The sequence below is a fragment of the Ursus arctos genome, unplaced genomic scaffold (assembly GCF_023065955.2).
Source record: "Ursus arctos isolate Adak ecotype North America unplaced genomic scaffold, UrsArc2.0 scaffold_17, whole genome shotgun sequence".
In the NCBI taxonomy this organism is placed as follows: Eukaryota; Metazoa; Chordata; class Mammalia; order Carnivora; family Ursidae; genus Ursus; species Ursus arctos.
This window is the reverse complement of record NW_026622841.1, coordinates 13,191,905-13,212,524: the sequence shown is the minus strand read 5'-3', so window position 1 is coordinate 13,212,524 and position 20,620 is coordinate 13,191,905. Positions and strand designations below refer to the sequence as shown.

The 20,620-nt window shown below is 37.7% G+C and overlaps 1 protein-coding gene across 1 annotated transcript in view; it reads left to right on the top strand.

Moving 5' to 3' along the window:
* Positions 1-20,620, top strand: part of PHLPP1 (PH domain and leucine rich repeat protein phosphatase 1) — a 205,526-nt gene that overhangs the window by 98,303 nt on the left and 86,603 nt on the right. Inside the window, exons 2-3 of the mRNA XM_026496438.4 lie at positions 5,341-5,537; positions 12,420-12,545. Coding sequence (XP_026352223.1) covers positions 5,341-5,537; positions 12,420-12,545 — 323 coding nt within the window. The remainder of the gene's footprint in view (positions 1-5,340; positions 5,538-12,419; positions 12,546-20,620) is intronic.

Sequence of the window (20,620 nt, the reverse complement as noted above, 5' to 3'; positions counted from 1 at the left end):
GGGGCGACGCGGGTCTAAAAGCAGCACCTGCTCTTCTAGTTCATTTCTAGTTGCCTTTCTCATCCTTTCCCCAACTTGATGCCTTGCTTCTTTGGTTAAGGTTTATCAACCAAATGCTGATGATCACCAGGTCGAAAGGATGTTGTTAACCTAAGGCTGTAGCTCAGTGGGTCTCGAGTGGTGGTCCTCAGACCTGCAGCATCAGCAGAATCTCTATCCCTGACCCAGAATTACTGAATTGGAAACTCTGGGTAGTGGAGCCCTGCATTCTGTTTTGAGAAAGCCTTCCTTCCAGGTGGTTTTGGTGCAGGCTGGTTAGAAGCCCTCTGCTGTAACTTGTCTTCATTCAGCATTTTCTTTTAGCATTTTAATTTATTATAGTTTGTTATATATTACATACAGTCTACAGTCATGGTAATCATCTTCATTACTTTGACTTCTCGAATTTTTTAAATTCCTGGCTAATTTTATTATAGTTTATATTAGAATTTGCTTTGGTTGATTTTTAAAAAATTATTTTGGGTCTGTGTTTATAGAATCGGTAAGAATACGAAGGGCTAGCTCACATTTTCCAGGTACTGTTCTAATTAATATTATAAGGGAAATTATAAGCTCTAGTGGTATTCAAGAATTTAGAGATTAGAGAAAGGTTCAAGTCCTGACATTTCTCAGCGATAGGGGTCTACAGTAATTTTGGGGATACAGACAAACCTCATCAAACCAAATAGCTGTCAGTAAGAAGCCAGATTTACTGGGCAGTTGACTTTATACATTTTGATCTGATACATAAATTAACCCTCTCCAGATCTATTTAGCAGCTGGTTGTCATTTCCATTAGCTAAAAGCAGCTAGTCTTAAATCTGTTTCAAAGCTCCTGCCAGCACGTCTTGCTGAGCTTGTTGAGCCTTTCAGCTGTGAGACAAAATTCCCAGGTGCCAGTTCAGTGCTCAGGCCTCTAGACCTTGTTATGGGTTGTTTAAATCCTTCTGCCAGCTCTTGAAATGACCCTAGGCAAGTAATTTAATTCCGTCTTTCTGTCACTGAAGGTAGTCAAGAAGGATTTAAGGATTTATATGCAATAAGAAACATGCTTTAGAGTTTTATCAGTCTAAGCTCCAAAGGTAGCGGAGGTGAGGGTGAGGGTTGAATGTTTTCACTCATTCCTGACCATTTTCAGCTCCAGGGACATGGTAAATTCTTCCATTAACGTCTGTGCAGTGATCAGACTTCCTTAGTTTTTGGTGCCATATCCTCATGAATACTTTCAGTCTCGAAAGTTTTGGACATTGTGATTGTGTAATATACTATTCTTATTCTTGGTTTTTTACTATTCTGATTATAGTAGACCCTCACTAGTTTATACAAAGTTCTGTAAATTTGTAGATGATTTTAGGGAAATTTGGGTTATTTAAGTAATACTACGTTCAGGTAAATGAATGGTTTCACTAAGTGAAACCAACTTCGCAAAGTTGTATTAGTTATTGCCCCGAAACTTAATGGCTTAAAACACCACACATTTATTGTCACCTTGTTCCTCTGAATCAGGAGGTCATGAGTGGAGTGGCTTAGCTGGGCACTTCTGGCTCAAGTACCATGAGGTGTGCAGTCAGTATGTCTTGGGGGTAGCGGTTCTCTGGGCTTGACCAGGGCTGGAGGATCTTTTTCTGATATCGCTTAGTCACATGGCTGGTGAAAAGAGACCTCAGTTCCTCACTGGCTGTTGGCAGGAAATTTCAGTGCGTCACCTTGTTGGCCTTTACATAGGGTCTCCACAGTGTCCTCAGGACATGGCAGCTGGTTTCCCCAGAGCGGGTGATCCTAGAGAGAGCATGGAGGAAGCTCTGTGCCCTTTATGACCTTCAGAAGTTGCTTCACTTCTGCCACATTCTGTTTGTTAGCAGCTAGTCACTAAGTAGAGTCCACATGCAAGAGGAGTGGAACTCGGCTCTACCTTTTGAGGGGAAGAATTTAAAAGAATTTTGTGGACATATTTTTAAACTTCTGCAATGATAGACATGGTTATATATTTAGCAAAGACGTGATTGGCAACAACCAAATTTGTACTTATTTCTTTGTTGTTTAAATGGTCTTTAGTTAAAACAGGTGTTTCTGCTATATATATATATTCCTGAAAATTCTCACGTTCTCCAAAATTGTAAAATAAAAATAAAATGCAATTGGAAGGGGGCAGGACTATAAGTCCATGCATCTTTATAACCAGAATACTAACAAAAGTAATGATGGGGCCTCGGGAGATAACCCAGATGGCCCACGTGGGCATCCCAGTGTGGCTGGAAGTTGAGTTGCCTTAAGGAATATTAAAACTGCACGATAACAGAACAATAGAAATGCTGGCTTGTGGGCACTGAGATAGCATATTTGCTGTGGGCTTTTTCCTTTCTATTGAAAGTTACAATTCTAGAGTAAATATTTTTGAATCAACACTATGCATATTAAAATGATACCATTCCCCTATTTACAATCATATGAGCTAATTGGTATTAATGAATCACAATATTGTAGCAGAACAGACTGTAGTTTCCCTTATATAAATAAATACCTCTCTTCTAATCATTTATTTAGTAAAATTCCCTGCTGACAGATAAGCCTGAAGGAGACTTCAATCGCTCTGCTGTGGTCAGGTCTCTATCTCAGCTTGAAATACTTGCTTTTGCTGTCTGTCTTTCCTCTTAGATCGTGTAAGAAATGCCTTAACCCTGTAGGAAATTAGAGTAACAGTTCTAAAATAAAAGTTTTAATGACAGGTCCAACTTTCAACTGGTAGGCATTGGTTACTTGGTGTTATCAATATTTATTAGAGCAGAGGACAATTGGAAGTCCTCTGAATTGAGAGGTTTGAGAATTGGCAGGGAGAGAGAAAATAATTCCTTTTGTCGTAGAATGAGGAAGTCTGATGCAAAGGAGGGTGCATCTGGGTGGCTGCCCAGGTACATAGCTTATTGACGTCCATATTCCCCACAGCCTTGTTTGTACACAGCAAGTCCTGAGGACGTGTCTGATCTGGAACACCCGGGGAGGGAGCAGACCACAAGGATACTGAAATTCACTCAGAACAAGGCAAGGAGGGGTTTGATTCAGACTGGGATGTTTAGGGCTTTCCAAGGACAGACTGATCTTACCATTAGGCTTCAGGACTATTCAGGCCCTTTGGGAATTTTTCTACCTAGCGAATAAAAAGCCTGTCTCTCTTGATGTCTCCATACTCTTCTATATATTTATCCCATCTGGGACGTATAGTCCACTCTATCTGGTGATTTGTTCTGGGGCTTTCTCTAGGATTTTTGCGGAGTTGAGAGAATTGAAGGGCTGTCTTTATGTACCCCTGTTGTCTTTTTCTTCAGTCTGTGGTTACCCACAGATCTACATAAGTGTGACAGGTTAACAAGTGTCCTTGAAGCCACTCTCAGATGTGGCTAAATAAAATGTCTCCTTCTTTGCGTTCGTTAGTCTGCATGTAAGAGTGTGTGTGTGTGCGCGCGCATGCATGCATTTGTGCACATGCGTGCACGTGCATATTTAGATCAGATTCCTCATAAGCATATGTTAGTTTCTTACATTCGTGGAAATTGTATTTTAGAAAGTGGTAGTCTTACCCTTACCTTCTTCCCTACAGGAACAGTGTCATGTAGAAAGGGGCTCTTAGACTGGAAGTCTGAACATTTTTCTCTCTAGGTAAATGAACTTGTATGGAAGGGGACAAGCGAATGACTGTGGTCTGATCCATCACTGGCAGCCTTTCGCAAGTCACGTCTGATCTGAAGTCTCCTGGGCTTCCTACCTCTTTGCGGGGCATTAGCATCTCGTGACTGAACAAATCAGTGGATCTCTCAGCTCCCTTGAGGGTGTTAGCTGTGTGTAGTTGTTTGCTGGGCACCAAGTTCAAATAGCTGAACCACTGTTACACTTCATTCTGGCCCAGCCCCAGCAAAATTATGTAGTATGCAGTATCTATTTTATAAAACATTTGATATACTGGGAGAAAGAGGAAGTGAAATTCAAAACCTGCTGGTTTTGTTATTTCTGCCCAAAGGTATGTATTGGGAGGGTTCCAACACTCTGGATCTCTCGAGATCTATTTTTGGTGCTGCTACTCTTCCTGTTTCCTTTTCTAGTAGGTATTAGACATCTACCAAAACTACTTGGTATTTATGTGAATTTTTAAAATTCATAAGAATATAATTTCCCTTGAATATATTTCTTCTGCTAGCCTTTGGCAACTAGGCAAATTTCCAAGTAAATACAACCCTTCTGGCTTGGGTCCTGTTCAAGGACACGTGTCTCTCATTAGTTTATTGTTGAGCATGGGTTTCAGTACTCTTTGCTATTATACGTTCAGTGTCTACAACTGGGAATGTTTTGCTCCTTGTTTATAACACTGTCATACATCACTCATAGTTCTCCCATCCAGCTGATGGGACTTGTCTGAATGTCAAGATTCATTTCCATCTTGGAAACGAAGACTCTTAAGATCTTTCCCAGCACTTTGTCTCTGTGTCTCAGTGCCTCTCTCTCTGTCTCTGTGTTCCCTCCATGAGTCACACGCACGACCACACACCATCCTTCCTAGACTGGTGTTAAGTCTATCTTTGAGGACTTAACCTATCATTATAGAGTAGCATTTTCTTATTAGAAAAGTCATTTTTTGTCTCCTTAATAGTGAATGTACATTGAGTAACTGTAGGAGGAAGAATATCAGCAGTTAATTCCATTAAAACTGATTAGTTTCATTAAATGCTAGATCTTGAATGTTATTTTCCTCTCAGTGTACTTAACTGTAGCCATTTATAAAAATCTTGAAGTCATCCCTTCTTTAAATGTAAAAAACAAAAATGTGAAGGATATAGAAGGAAATAAAACTTGGGTTATAACAGAGGACTTAAAATGGTCTTTTCCGAAGGTTTTAAGGGAAAAGCTTTTCTTCACCTAAAATTAAAATGTGTCTGTGGAGTAGATCTGGTAGTTCTTAACCATAATTGTATTATTGTGGATTTCAGTCTCTCAATTGTAAATAAGATTGTTGCCTAATAATTCTCTGTTGCCCTGGTAGTTTATCTGGTAGGCCAATGAGTTGAAAAAAAGCCCAATTTTAGGGCACCTGGGTGGCTCAGTCAGTTAAGCGTCTGCCTTCGGCTCAGGTCATGATTCTGGGGTCCTGGGATTGAGTCCTATATCAGGCTCCCTGCTCAGTGGGGAGTCTGTTTTTCTCCCTCTCACTCTGCTACTCCCCCCTCTTCTGTCAAATAAATAAATAAAATCTTATAAATAAATTTAAAAAGCCCAATTTCTTTGGACTAAAATGTTTGCTTGTGTTTGTTTCAGGAAAACCTCACAGCACCGGTAGCTCTGAACGGATTCAGCTCTCAGGAATGTATAATGTCCGTAAAGGCAAAATGCAGTTGCCAGTAAACCGATGGACCAGACGCCAAGTCATCCTTTGTGGGACCTGCCTAATAGTATCATCTGTGAAAGACAGCTTGACTGGAAAGATGCATGTTCTGCCACTAATTGGTGGAAAAGTAAGTTTAAAATGAACAAAATACTAACAGGTTTCCCAGTATCATTAAGCTTACTTTGAGCCATTTCTGTAATATGGGGTCCATGGTTTTCACTCATCTAAGGTTTAATTGAGTTCCTGTTGGGCTCTACCAGTGGGCATTGTTGGATGGTGGAGCTGTGGAAGATAACGATGCCGTTGGCCCACGTGTGGCCCCAGTGATCATCACTTTATTAGCACGTGCATCTTACTGACAGGCCTGAAAACAGAGCAACTAAAATTCAGTATTATATTTTAGGCTGTAGATGATAAATTATTCTTTATGAGTAGACATCTCTTGATACGTTGAGTATATATTGTGTAGTATAGTATAACGATCCTGAAGTCCATGGCTTTAGGACCATTCAAGCATGCTTACCAAAAGTTAGACTCTCTCTTGCATGAGTCTTGGATCCAACTTTGGCTTACCTGTCTCTCTTTGTGTAGTGACCAGCGAAGTTAACAGTTTTTTTGTTTTTGTTTTTTTTTAAGATTTTATTTATTTGAGAGAGGAAGAGGGAGCATGAACAGCGGGAGGGGCAGAGAGAGAGGGAGAAACAGACTCGTTGCTGAGCTTGGAGCCCAACAACAGTGCAGGGCTCATCCCAGGACCCTGGGATCATGACCTGAGCTGAAGGCAGAAGCTTAACCAACTCAGCCACCCAGGCGCCCCAAAGTTAACATTTTTTTGTTTATCACTTCAGCCAGTCATAATTTTTGAACCTGAAATGTTAACTTGTTTCAGAGAAAAGCTGTGATATGGCTGATAGATATTACCAACATTACTAGCTGCTTTTCTTTGGGCATGATAATTATTTTATTCCTATCGTTTATGAAATAGAAAGAACCAGATTGCTTGGGAAAATGTTACATTCTTTTTTTGCCAGATCGATTTATTAATACCCAAGTGTTGGTGGGAGTATCATTACCATAATTATATGTTAGTATTTCCCAATTTTTAAATGATAAGATAATCTCTTAATAAATGGGAAGGCAAATTTGGATGAAGAAGAGGGTTTTTGAAAATTGGGGGCATATTAATCAAATATTTTCTTTACCATTTCCTGAATAGGCATGGGAAAGAAGGCAGAACATGGAGGATATAAATAGAGGAGGCGAAAAAACAAATTTTGTTAAAGTGAACTTTTTAAAATTGGCAAATGTTTGATCTGCTGGTTCCAGGGATTAGAAATGAAGGTAAAATCAGATCTGTGTGGTAGCAAATGGCTTTGTTATTCACCTGCTGTGTAGCAAATTCATTCTTCATTCATAATTTAAATTAGTCTTTCCTTATACAAATAGCCCATGTCAGTTCCCCCACACACGCCTCTGCTATTCATTCTAATCCTGAAAAGACTGATACTTGATCATTTAAAAAAATTTTGGCCAGGCTGCCAGGTATATTTAGATCTAGTTCAGTCACCTATTTTGAAACCATTACTTAACCCTTGTCTGAGCATCAAGGAATTAGTGGTGTCTTATTACTGAAGATTTTGTCCTCTGGATTGAATTCTGAAAAATTAGTCATCATTATTACTGCCATAGGTCATCATTAAAAATGCATATTTAATGTTTGATGCCCTGTTAGGTCAACAGTCTGTTTCTTTCTTCTCTGTGATGGTAGACATTTGCTTAGGCAAATTTAATACAACTATTTATTAAATAACCTCTGTGGGGAAGCCACTTTGCTTGGTGTCCCAGAAATACCAAGGTGGGTAAGTCATCATCCCTGCCTTTGAATTGCTTATAATTTACTATGCAGAGATGAAGGATGGGCACATCAATATCTGCTCTAAGAGAGATGCAGAAAAGTGGTGCAGGAGATGAGTGGAAGGAGAGATTACATTTTCTTGTGGGGAATCAGGGAATTTTGTAATGAAGGAGGTAGCAATTACAATAAAACTTGAAGGGTGAAAAATCTCTTGACATATGAAGGAGATGGTCAGAAAGATTATTGTGCTCAGAGAAGCAGAGGCAGGAAAGCAGTGGAATGTTCAGATAAGGTCAGAAGATCGAGTTATAATTAGCATTTTCATTCAGAGCTAGAGACTTGCCTTGTTTCCCAGGCCTATTATTGGATGGATTTCTACCATTGAATAAATTGAAATGGCTTCCTTTTCTCACAGACAGACCTTGTAAAACCTGTTTTACACTATGCCTTTAAAAATAATTGAGTATGTTGAAAAACAGTCTTTTAAAACCTGTTGACCGAATTAGGGAAAAATAATTCACTCTTTGCAATCTGAGTTTTCATTAATGTTTATCTATTCCTTTTTTCATTCTGTTTCATTCTGTTAAAGGAAAAACTAAGAGTACATGGAAGGTTTTTGTTTTTTAAAATATGTATGAAGAAGAGCTAGAAATGAAGTATAAGATAGATTGGCCATACCGTAGCAGTAATTGCTGATAATCAAATCTGACGCATCACTTGAGCGTGATCATTTAGTTTACATTTTCAAATGTTGCATTCCAACTATGAAGTTAAATAAAGCACTCTTAAAATTGAATTGTTGGGGAACATTATTTAATAGATAAGTTTCTATTCATTGTTCAAGTATTACGTTATTTAATTTATCCTTTGGAATTTAATATAGATTTTTAGATATAATATTTTAATATTTTACTTGATAGTTGCTAAATTATGATGCATAATACGTTGAGTAACCATTAACCTACTACTCAGTTTAGGAATTATGGCAGTATCAGTGCCAGTGTTTCTGCCTGTGTTCTCTTTACATCTGTCCTGTTGCCTCCCCAAATCCCAAAGGTATCCACCCATTGTCCTAGAATGTATATTCATCATTTTCTTTTTTGAAAAAAGTTTAATCATGTAACTGTGTTTTGCTTGTTTTTGATCTGAATAAAAATGGTATTGTACTATGTGTGGGCTTCTGTGATTGAATTTATCCACTCAGTATTAGGTTGTTTATAATAAGATTCTATGTTGCTTGCTGTGTGTGGTTTTCATTTCTGTATTTTTCCCTCTGTAGATGTTCTAAATTCTCATAATTTCTTAAGTAATTTTCCTGTTGATGAACATTTGGGTTGCTTCTAGTTTTTTGTTATAATAAATAATGCTGCTGAAATAGTTTTATATTGATATGCCTCCTGGTATAGAAGTAGATTTTCTAGGGCAGTAGTTCTCAACTAGAGTTACATTTGGTAATATGTACAAGTGTTTTGATTGTGAAATTATTGAACAGTCAACAGATCAGCTAAATTATTCTATAGTAACAAATCCCCCCCAGATGTCAGTGATTTAACATAACTGCTTTCTCTCATTCCCCTAAATGTCCACTGTGGATTGGTGGAGATTTCTTTTTTCACATAACTGTCCAGGGACCCAGCCTGATGGAGACTCTGCTCTCTTAAAACATTTGGAACATGCAGCCTTCTTTTGGTGCTTAGGCATGGAAAGAGATAGCAGGAGAGTCATGAGCTGGCTCTTGTATATTTGGGTGTAGAAGTGACCCCTGTCACTTCTGCTCAAGGGGTCACTTCTCATGGCTCATTGGCCAGAACTAATCACATGACTTCACCTTAATTGCAGAAGGTCTGGAAAATGTAGAAAGTAGATACTATTGGCATTTATGGGGCAGGGGCTCAGAGAATAAAATGTCATGCAAAGTATTAAACAGTACTGTACCATGTACAGTGAACTGTTTAATTCAAAATCCTGGGGCGCCTGGGTGGCTCAGTCATTAAGCGTCTGCCTTCGGCTCAGGGCGTGATCCCGGAGTCCTGGGATCGAGCCCCACATCAGGCTCCTCTGCTGGGAGCCTGCTTCTTCCTCTCCCACTCCCCCTGCCTGTGTTCCCTCTATCGCTGGCTGTCTCTCTGTCAAATAAATAAATAAAATCTTTAAAAAAAAATCAAAATCCTATAATAAACGACCTCCTTGAGAAATGCTGCTCTTAGATACATACTTAGGAATGCCGTTACTAGGCTATAGGACATATATGCACGTGCTACAAGATGATATCAAATTGTTTTCTAAAGTCAGTGCACCATTTTACACTCACATCAGTGTACAAGTGTTCCTTTTTCTCTGCATCTTCACCAAACTTTATTGAGGTATAATTGACATACAATAAACTGCGTATTTTGATAATAATTTGATAACAGTATAGATAGCCAAATACACCCATTAAACCATCACCATAATGAAGAAAAATGATCATATCACCCTCAAAGGTTTCCTTTTGCTCCTTCGTACCCCTTTCCTCCCACTCTTTTCCTCTCACTTTTTCCTATCCTCCAGAAATCACTGGCCTGATTGCTGTTAATATTGATTAGTTTAAATGGCATTTAAAAAAATTACAATTTCTCTTTAGTGTGTAGAAATGCAGCTATCTTTTGAGTATTGATTTTATATCTAGGCACCTTGGTAAATTTTCTTATTTATTCTAATGTCTATAGATTGTTTGGACTTTACTATGTAGCTAATCATGTAATATTTAAGTAATGACAATTTTCTTCCTTCCTGAATACATTTTTGTGTCTTATTGTAATGGCCAGAACTCTAATATAGTATTGAGTATACTGTAAGATCTCAGGGATCTTAAAGAGAGTGGTATATCATCATTAACACGAAGTTTGCCTTAGATGTTTGATAAATACCCTTTGCCAGCTAAGACAAAGTTGTTATTTGTGTTCTTAGTTTGCTAGGAGTTTTATCATGAATGATGAATGAGTGGTGAATGTTACCAGATGCTTTTTCTGCAGCCGGGGCCATGATCATATGGTTTTTTTCTTTAACCTGTTAATGTGATTAAAGATTTTATATGTTAAACCGTCTTGCCTTTCTCTGAGGTAAATCCAATTTGTTCTTGATATGTAGTTCTTTTTAAATTTAAATTCAATTAATTAACATATAAGGTATTATTTGTTTCAGGGGTATAGGTCTCTGATTCATCAGTCTCATATAATATGCAGTGCTCATTACAACACATACCCTGCCCAATGTCCATCACCCAGGTATCCCAATCCCCCACCCCCTTTCCCTCAAGCAACCCTCAGTTTGTTTCCTAAGATTAAGAGTCAAAAGATTGTATTTATTTGTTTGAGAGAGCACAAGCAGGGGAAGAGGCAGAGGGAGAGGGAGAAGCAGACTCCCCACTGAGCAAGGAGCCTGACTCGGGACTCAATTCCAGGATCCTGAGATTGTGACCTGAGCTGAAGGCAGACACTTAACCAACTGAGCCACCCAGGTGCCCCTTGATGTATAGTGGGTTCTTTTGTATTTCTGGATTTTACATGTCTGTATTTTTTTTCTGTATTTCTGGATTCTGATGCAACATTTTGTTCAAGATAAGTGTTCATAATTGAGACTGGCCTATAATTTTCCTTTCTGTTACTGCTCTGATCTGTTTTTGGTTGTAAAATAGGTTGAGGTATTTTTCTTCATTTTTTTTTTTTTTTGGTGGATGAGTTTGCACAAGTTTGGAATGATCTGTTTCTTTGAATTTTGGTAAAATTCATCTCTAAAACCATATGGGCCTGGTATTTCTTGAGAAAAAAACTTTTAATATTCAGTTTCTTAAATGATTATAGGACTATGTAGGCCTTCTGTTTTTTTTCTTGATTTAGTGTTAGTAAAATATATTTTCTTATTTTGCCACAAAATTGTTTATAATGTTCTTTTAGGTCTCTGCTTAATCTGTAATCATGTCTCTTTTTTCATTATTAATGGTATTTACTATCTGTCTAAAATTAATATCATTGACCAATATCAATTCACATTTGATTTTGTTAGCCTTTTCAAAGAACCTTTGTTTTGTTAATGTTCATGTTCTGTTGTATATTTGGTTTTCATTTCATTAATTACTGCTTTTTATTATCAACTTTATTCTACTTTGAGTTTATTCAGTTTTTGGTATGGTATTTTTTCCCCTAAGTTCTTGAGACACGTATCAATAAAAACAGTTCTCTGCCTTCTCTTCTGAGTATTTAAAATTACAAATTTTCCCCTATGTACTGCTTTTGTTGTATTCCATAAATTTTGATATGTAGTACTTTCTTAATGGTTTAGTTCTAAGAATATCTAAATTTCTAATATTCTTTTTTACTGTTTACTGTTTAGAAGTGTTACCAGTTTTCTAAGTGTACTTGGATTTTAATTGATTTTTTATAATTGACATCTAACTTTTAAGTGCATTTTGGTCCTAGAACATAGTCTGTGATACTCATCTTTTTGAAAACTTTTTACACTTTCCTTGTGACTTGTGATCATTTTTGTAAATGAGGCATAGGGTTTGTGTAATATGTTACTTTCTTATCTGGACTTTTCCTCCTTAGGAAGAATTTACTGGGAGTGGAAATTTGATTTGACCCTTTCGCTGCCTAATTAGGGCTTGAAGGACTAATTAGGACTCTTGGTAGAGTTTTATTTCATGTTAATCTCAATTTCATGTTAAAATTTTAAAAACTTATTTTACGTGCTTGAAGACCTTTTTTAAAATGTAATTCAGAGTAATACAAAAGTCCCTTAAAGTAAAAAATTTACCTGGAATAAAAATCCTTAAGTAAAATATTAAGTACAACTCCGCCCAAAGGAAGGAAGAACCTCAGCACCCTATTGTGACGGTAGAGAAAGATAAGGAAGGGAGTCTGTTCCAATTTAAACAGGAAGAAAAGAATTTCACTCTTGTGGGGGAAATCTAAAGAAGATAATACTCCCCATTTTCAATTTCCTTGTAATTCAAATTGGTTAGTCAGACTCGGGAACTTTAACACATTTTAAGTATTAAGAGGAACATATATAGGGAAAGATGCAAATCCGTGCAGGCTCACTGGGCCAAGGTATGGTTAGTGAACTATGTAAATGGTCTGCTTTCCTGACTCGTTTTTGTCTCTGTTTTTTTAGGTAGAAGAAGTGAAAAAGCACCAGCACTGTTTAGCATTTAGCTCCTCTGGACCCCAAAGCCAGACTTACTACATTTGTTTTGATACATTCACAGAGTATTTAAGGTGGCTTCGACAAGTCTCCAAGGTAAGTGCTTACCCAAGAATATTGTTCAGCTTCTAGCTGGCTCAAGAGTTCCTCTCTGCTTTACCCAGTTCCAGAATGTAGTATTATACTTTTTTTTTTTCCCCCAGATACTGCTAGTAGTTTGCAACTTTTAGTTTTGTGAAAGCTCATTTTGGCTGAAAAGTAGCTAATTAGAAATTTTTTAAGTGTGTTTCATTTGTTAGGTTTTGTTTATCCTAAGGGGGGGGGGAGAATTCAGTGGGTAGACAGGCATTACTATCTTAATGTGATAGATAAGGAACGTAGGCTAAGAATATTTAAGGGACTGGCCCAGGGTAGGACAACTGCAAAACCACAAAATACCCAGAGAATTGTTACAAATTTCCCCTCTTCCTCTATTTTTTCATGTAAGTGGTTTAATCTGTGCCATCTCCTTTTCACTTGTTCAACTTCTGCCTTTCGAATGGCTTACTTTCTTTTCACATCTTCGTTATTTTGACCATTTTATAGTGCCCTAATGAAATAAGATCACCATGACCTATGAAACAGTATACCTCTGTGTGTGTGTGCGTGTGTGTGTGTGTGTAATGGAAGCTAGAATATCATGATGAATAAGATAAATAAAAGTTGATATTTCAGGTACCGTGCATGAAGATGATTTTACATCACATTTACAGAATTGTGTGTAAAATGGGTGGATTGTAGTACTTTGTGCCTTGGTTTTGGGTGTGTTTATGAAATGATGAAACCTCCCTTGGGTGTAGAAGCATTACTTTGGAATTTGCTTTCATATTTTTGAATTTATAATCCACTGTGCCATCCAAGTTCAATATGATTCAGACTGCTGTATGATGTAATTATTTATCAAGTGAATGAATAGGGAATAGCTTCGTAAAACAGTTAATAGAAGATTCGAGAATAAGCGTCTACAAAGACTTTTTGAAATACTGGCTACACTTGAATTATCAGGTAAAAACTGGGTACTCTGAAGATGCCATACACTTAAGAACACTAGTTTCCCCTCCTTTCAGAGGAGCAGCAATGGGCAGAATTTGGATTGATAGGACTCAGAAGATTTCTCCTAACCTGGTAGGCAAGTGGAAGGGCAGCACCCTGCTAGAGAAAATGGGAAAGATGACACATTTCCTGCAGACATGCATGTAGAGTTAATGTGGTATTAGAGGCAATAAGTACATCTATCTAGTTGTTTTAAAATTACTTTTGTGGTTGCAAATTCGAGGAGACAAGTATTAAAGAATACTGTGCTTTTATATTTAAGTCTTTGCTTGGGTTCAAGGCAATAAGTCAACAAACAGCCTACACTCTGCTTCATTCAGAGTAAAATGCCAAAATGTGGTCAGAGTGCATTAAATTTCTTTCTATACGGAGAGATTGATTTTTTTAAATAAACTTTTTGTTTTGGAATAATTTTTCTATTTACACAAAAGTTGTAAAGATAGTACAGGGAGTTTCCATGTAGTCCCACCCAGTTTCCCAAACATCTTCCATTACCATGATAGATTTGCCAAAACTAAGAAACCGATATTAACACATTACTCTGAACTAAACTCCAAAATTTATTTGGATTTTACTAGTTTTTCCATTAATGTCTTCTTTCTGTCCCAGGGTTTAACCCAGGGTACCGCATAGCATTTGTCTGTCACGTCTCCTTTGTCTCCTCTGGTCTCTGACAGTTTTTCAGTCTTCCTGTGGTTTTTTTATGACCTTGACAGTTGAAGAGTATTTGTCAGGTATTTTATAAAATGTCCTGTATGGAGATGTTTTGATCTTTTAAATCAGATGCAGCATCATAGCTGCTTTGCATTCTTTTTGGAACACGTCAGAGGTATAAATTCTTAAACATGGATAAAGATGTAGATAAACATAAATTATCAAGCTTACCAATGACAGATTGTTTTGACTGAAGCAATAATAACAGATTAATGGGTATTGCGTTTAATAGTCTTGTATGTTAAACATCCACACAATTGATAATTCTCTGTTCTAAAGCTAGCAAGCATTTATTAAGCACCTTCTGTATGTTAAGTGTGTATTCTATGTACTGGGATATAGCAAAGAACAAGTCTAATTCCCCTCTCTTGGGAGCACTTACTTTGGGGAAACAGATGATAAATAATTAAACACCCAAAGAAAACATCAAATAATCACAGTGCTGTAATACAAGTTATAATGACAGAGAATAACGGAGGAGGAATAACTCTTTCTGAGGGGACATTTAAACTGGAACTTCAGGGAAAGAAGTATCTAGTTATTTGAAGATGTCATGGGAGGAGTTTTCCAGGCATTCTGAGAAGATAGTGTGAGAGTGCTAAGACTGAAACAAGGGATGTGAAGTCAGGGAAGACAGGGGTCTTATGCTACAGAACAGGGTAAAGAGTCTGGATTCTATTACTGGCATAATGGGAAGCCATTAAAAGACTTCTCTTCCAGAAAGTTACATGATCTGACATTGGTGTGTGGAGGACAAGAAGGGAAGCAGGGGCGTCTGACTGGCAGGAGGCTCTTGTTGTATATTCCAGGCAAGAGGTGAGAGGAGAAACGGAGAGAAGTGCTGATAGATGTGTTTTGGGATGTGATTTGAAGATTGAGTGACAAGATTACTGATAATTACATAGCAAGCATGAGGAAAAGGTCAGAATAAAAAATGGCTTCTAGGTTCTTGCTTTGAATGAGGATGTAAATTGTAGCCTCAGAAGCCATAGCACTAATTAGAGTTTTTATATTGACACCTTTAAAACAATGGCAAAATACAGTTTTTAACTTCAAAGAGTTAGTTTCTAGAGAGACAGCAAAGAGGTGAGGAAGAAGAGGTAGATTATGAAATGTCTCTTTAATGGGGTGTGGAAATTGTTGATTTCTAATTTGCTGTTGGTGATCATAAAGGTCAAGTGTTAGCTTGGCTAGTGCTCTTCACTGTTGCTGGTTGGCTGATATGCCATCTCCATGGTCTAATAGGATAGTGTATCTGGAATGAGGCTGTCTGAGTATCCAAACCATGAACGGATTCAGGTACCAGGCCACTCAGTAGGTGAAGGGGGAGGGTGAGAGGAGAATTGTGACATAGGCGAAGGTGATGGTGGCAGGGGGGAGGAGTGTTGGTGTGAGTTTCCTGTCCACTGGTTATTGTATTGCCATTAGAAAGTGTTTGTTGTGTAACGCAGCTGCAATCAGAAGATCATTCACACGCATCTACGTTCCCAGCAGACTGCAGCTCAGGTTTCCCACAGGTGTGGGTGGGTGCTTCCAGGAGGAAATTTAAGCTAATCACCTTAAATTACTAGTATTAATAAGTAGTTAACTAGTAGTTGGCTGGTATTAGTGAGAATGAATTTGAATTAGAACCTTAACCTCCTTTCCCTTCAGAAAGGCTCTGAATGTTTGGAGAAGCCAAATAGTGTGGAGTAAAGAGTTTGGGTTTCAAATTAAGGCAGACAGATTCAACCGTTCACTGGCCCTGACACTGTGTCGAAGCTTCTACATTTTAGGCCTTTTCATTTGGTAAAGGGAATAGTAATGGTACTTACCTCCTAGGGCTTATGTCAAATATGCACTTGATAGACTTATCCTGGCACATAATAGGTTCTAACTCTCTGTGTGTGTGTGTGTGTGTGTGTGTGTGTGTGCGTGTGAGAGAGAGAGAGAGAGAGAGAGAGAGAGAGAGGTGTGTGTGTGAGAGAGAGAGAGAATGAGAATGACTAAATAAATACATAAGTAAAACAATTTTATGACCATATCATTCCTGCTGATACCACTGATTGGCCAGATGATCTTTTTAAAGTATTATCTGTTTTTATGTTTATTTTTAGCAGATAAAGACACACATATGCTTGGTTTATCCCACAAAGGAACTTTTGCTGTTCTTAACAGACACAGTAGGCTTTTGGGGTAACATAATTAGGGATGGCAGGTACTGGGGAGAAAGATTTCTTCCTGCAAAGTCAGGGGTCAGGGACAGAGGGCAGAAGCAGAACATCTTAGTAAATGCATGTTTTAGACACCGTGTCTTTCCTTTCTCCATCCTTAAAAACCAGATACACATTTTAAAAGTTTTTAGCAATTGTTATGGTTAGTGAATTAAACGAGAAATGAGTTGTAAGGTGCTGGTTGAAGAGGTTAGATATTTTAGAAGAAATCAGTGTGAGAGCCCCCTAATTGGATATGAATCCCGTATAAAACAGCCATGCTCTTTAAACTTCCTTTCATAAGGGTAGTCCTGTGATCATATCTTTTTCTTTAATCCAGCATCCTGGGAGAGTAGGTGGGGGCAACCAGAAAGAGGATGAGGAGCAGCTCGGCCCCCTGGGGAGTATGTGCTTGTGGGAAGTTTGGAGTGGCCAAAGCTGACTCTTACAAGCCACTTGTACTCTTCCAGCTTCCGTTTCCACTGTCTCTGCTCTTCCGCAGGTCTGTAGGCGTTAGGAAGTTATACAGTTCAGTCGTTCAGGGTTACTGTGGAAACTTTCTTTTTCTTTTCTTATTGAGAAACACAACATTCACAGAATGGATTGTCTATACATCCTAATGCTTATTTTTTAAAAAAATTTCCCTCTTTTTTGCATTATCTTTTCATCTTTTTTTAAAATTTAAATTCAAATTATTAACATACAGTGTATTATTGGTTTCAGAGGGAGAGGTCAGTCATTCATCAGTCTTACATAATACCCAGTGCTCATTACATCACATTCCCTCCTTGATGTCCATCACCTGTTACCCCATCCTGCCACCCCTCTCCCCTCCAACAACCCTTAGTTTGTTTCCTGTAGTTAAGAGTCTCTTATGGTTTGTCTCTCTCTCTGATTTCATCTTGTTTTATTTTTCCCTCTCTGCCCTATGATCCTCTGTTTTGTTTCTTAAATTCCGCATATGAGTGAGATCATATGATAATTGTCTTTCTGATTGACTTATTTTGCTTAGCAATAATACCCTCTAGTTCCATCCATGTTGTTGCAAATGGCAAGATTTCATTTCTTTGATGGTTGCGTATACTCTGTTGTATATATGCCGCTTCTGTATCCATTCATCTGTCCTACGTCCTAATGTTTAAATGAGATTCATATTGATGAGGATCTGAAGGAAAATTAAAAACAAAAAGAAATATCTGAGTTTCTGATTTTTAACGACCATCCCCTCTCTTTGTAGGAGGACAAAGAGAACCAATTCTGATGATTTTTAAATTAAAATGAATTGAATAATTAATTCAAAAGGAAAATCTTTCATTTTCACTTTATGCTTCTGGATCTTAACTAAAAGAGAAGTGTTAATCTTCTAATTTGTTTCATTTGATTTTGGGAAAATTTATGAAAGGTTATTAGTTAGATATGTTCTATCAAGATAGGCCTTTATATACTTATTATTTAAAAAATTTAATTCTAGCACTTAGTATTGCTTGCAAAAATAATACCCAAGGCAGTGCCTTTGGAGTTTTTGTTTTGGGTGGGTGTTAGTGGTGGATACTGTGAAGGAAACAGCTCCTTTGGGAGGATTACGATATTGATTGTAAAGTCATCCCTAAAATATTAATGCACGACATGCTTTAAAAATTCAGTAAACATCCTAACGTATTCAGTGTAAAAAAGGGCTCTGTTTGCTCACCAGGGGTACATGCCTTTAGCATGTTTTCCAAGTGATGGGAGAAAGGGTGGGAGTGGTAGGGAGAGAAGAGGAATTTCGGGGAGAGCTCCTGTCGAACACACGAGTGACATTATAGAAACGCTGACCTTGATGTCCATCTTTGTGGCCCACTTTTTGGAGTGCATTAGTTTTAGACATGCTGATTAATCCCGTGAATTCTTTTCAGAGTTAGTCTTTATGCGAATCTATAGCCTCAGCATACTTAATTTTTGATTAAGCCTTAGTTACTTCTCCAGCACTGTTTTGTCCCACTTTAAAAGTCTGTTTCTTTATTTCAGGGAAGATTTAAAAATGGGGGATTCAGATCACGAGTTGGGTGTTGTGCATGAATGTGCTTTTAATTTTTATTATGGAAAATGTCAAGTATTTAGAAGTGGACATAATAGTACACTAACAGCCACATACCTGTGACCCAGCTTCTACAGTTACCAACTGTGAGCAGTTGTGTTACACGTGTATGTTATCTGGCGCATCGTGACACTTTCACACCCCATTAGGCAGCATAGCTCGTGCACGTGTCTCTCTGCTTGTTGATGAGGGGCTGACATGCTGGCAGTTTCCAATGGCTGTAGCTATCTTAGTGGCTCTCTCTCCTTCCTTTCTTCTAGTATTAACTGTAGTATTTTATTCTAGGCCTCTTGTTTTTTGTTTTGTTGTGATTTTGTTTTGTTTTGTTTTTGTCACTGCAATGAACTTTTTGGTTGCCTTGATATATTGGGTTCACTCTTCATATGCATAGTGTAGACAAGTCAGGGCCACATTGAGTGCTGAATTAAAGATCACATGAAGTAATGAGTAAATATCACCCCTTTAAATAAGAATGAAGTGTATGGTGAGTCACAAATGAACTTTTGCTTTCACGTGCTTAAAAAGAGTGTTTTCTTGGTCCAGATTTCACTCCAAGAACACTTCACTAACTACTTGAGTCCAGTCATTCTAATGTAATAGGATCAAGGTTTCCAACATAGAAGAATTGTGTCATTAGGTATAGTTGCAAGGAACCCTTCAAGATTACCTAGTCATCTTTTACACATTGTTTGCCTTTTAATTTGAAGTGTATATTAGGGCGTATGCTGCTTTTTGTCAGCATGATTTGAAATTTGTCTTTTAGGGATTGTGCTGTAGTTGCTTACGTTGGGATTATAATGGTAAGAGGCTTTGCTCTCAGTATGTTTCTGCTAAGAAGTCCAGGTGGTTTTTTTTGTTATTGTTGTTTGTTTTTTTAGAAACCTTCACTTCACATTTCATACCCATTTTTTAGGTAGCGAATTAAGGGCCATTTGACCAAGGACAGTCTAGCAGATCTGTGGTGGAAGCTTAAGTGAAACCTCGTGACATGGATTTTAGGATTTTAGCTTATAATACATCACTCCATCCCAAGGAGATTGTTCCTGTACTAACTCTGTAGTGAAGATGTGAGAAAAGTTTGGAAATCCAATGTATGAGCTGTTTGGATACAGGAAGATTTTAAGGAGGTAATGGGCAAATTGAGTTCTGAAGGATGAATAGGAGTTCACCGCAAAGACAAGAGGGGAAGACATTTCAAGGAGAGGTGTAAAGTATGTACAAAGGCACAGCTGTGTAAAATGTGAAAATATAGTCGTATCGCAGATGTCTGAGCAGTGTGAGAAAAAAAAATAGAAGCTAGATAAAGTTTAAAAAGTGCTGGCCTGTCTAGATTATTTCCTGCTAGTTCCATGTCATTTCCTGGGGGAAATTTGATTATAAGTTACCAAATACGATAACTAACTTTCCAACATAGTAATGGATTTGTTACATAAAAGTTATGGAATCTTTCCTTATTATGGATATGAGCAACAGTTTATGAAATTAGGGAATTTAGGAATTCTGCTTTGAATTTAAGCTAAAGATGAAATATTTTGGATTGCATTAAATTTTGTTTTTGTAATACATAAAACTGTGATTAACTTAGTAAAAATATTAAAATGATCTCTTTGTGGTTATAATTATGCTTCATCTTATTTCCACATTGCTAATCCTGTCTATTCTTTTTTTCCTGTGGCAACTATTGGTTCTGAAATCCTAGTTAACATATTCTTAAAGAAGGGTTTTTTCCTTGAATTCCGAGTCATTTCGGTTTAAAGCCATTTAATTTTATATTCTCCCAAAGTTTTATAATCCAATTTTATACAAGTAAAAAAATACCTAGTTTGCTTACCATTCCCTAACAAAAGAGGCATGCTTTTGTGAAATGCTGCCGGCTTGTACATTTACTGGGTTAAACTGACCCCCTGTGTTTCCATCTTCCCTCCCTGGGTCTTCTCACCCCCTCCCCTTTCTTCTGCACTTTGTTGGAGTTACTACAGAGTTGGGGAGGGAGGGAGGGAAGAGAGAAGACTAATTCCATCCTTTCTTTATGCTGGGCACTCTTCTAGGCTCAACTTCTAGGTCAGGGTCTCAGCAAAGGGAAGAAATGTGTTCCT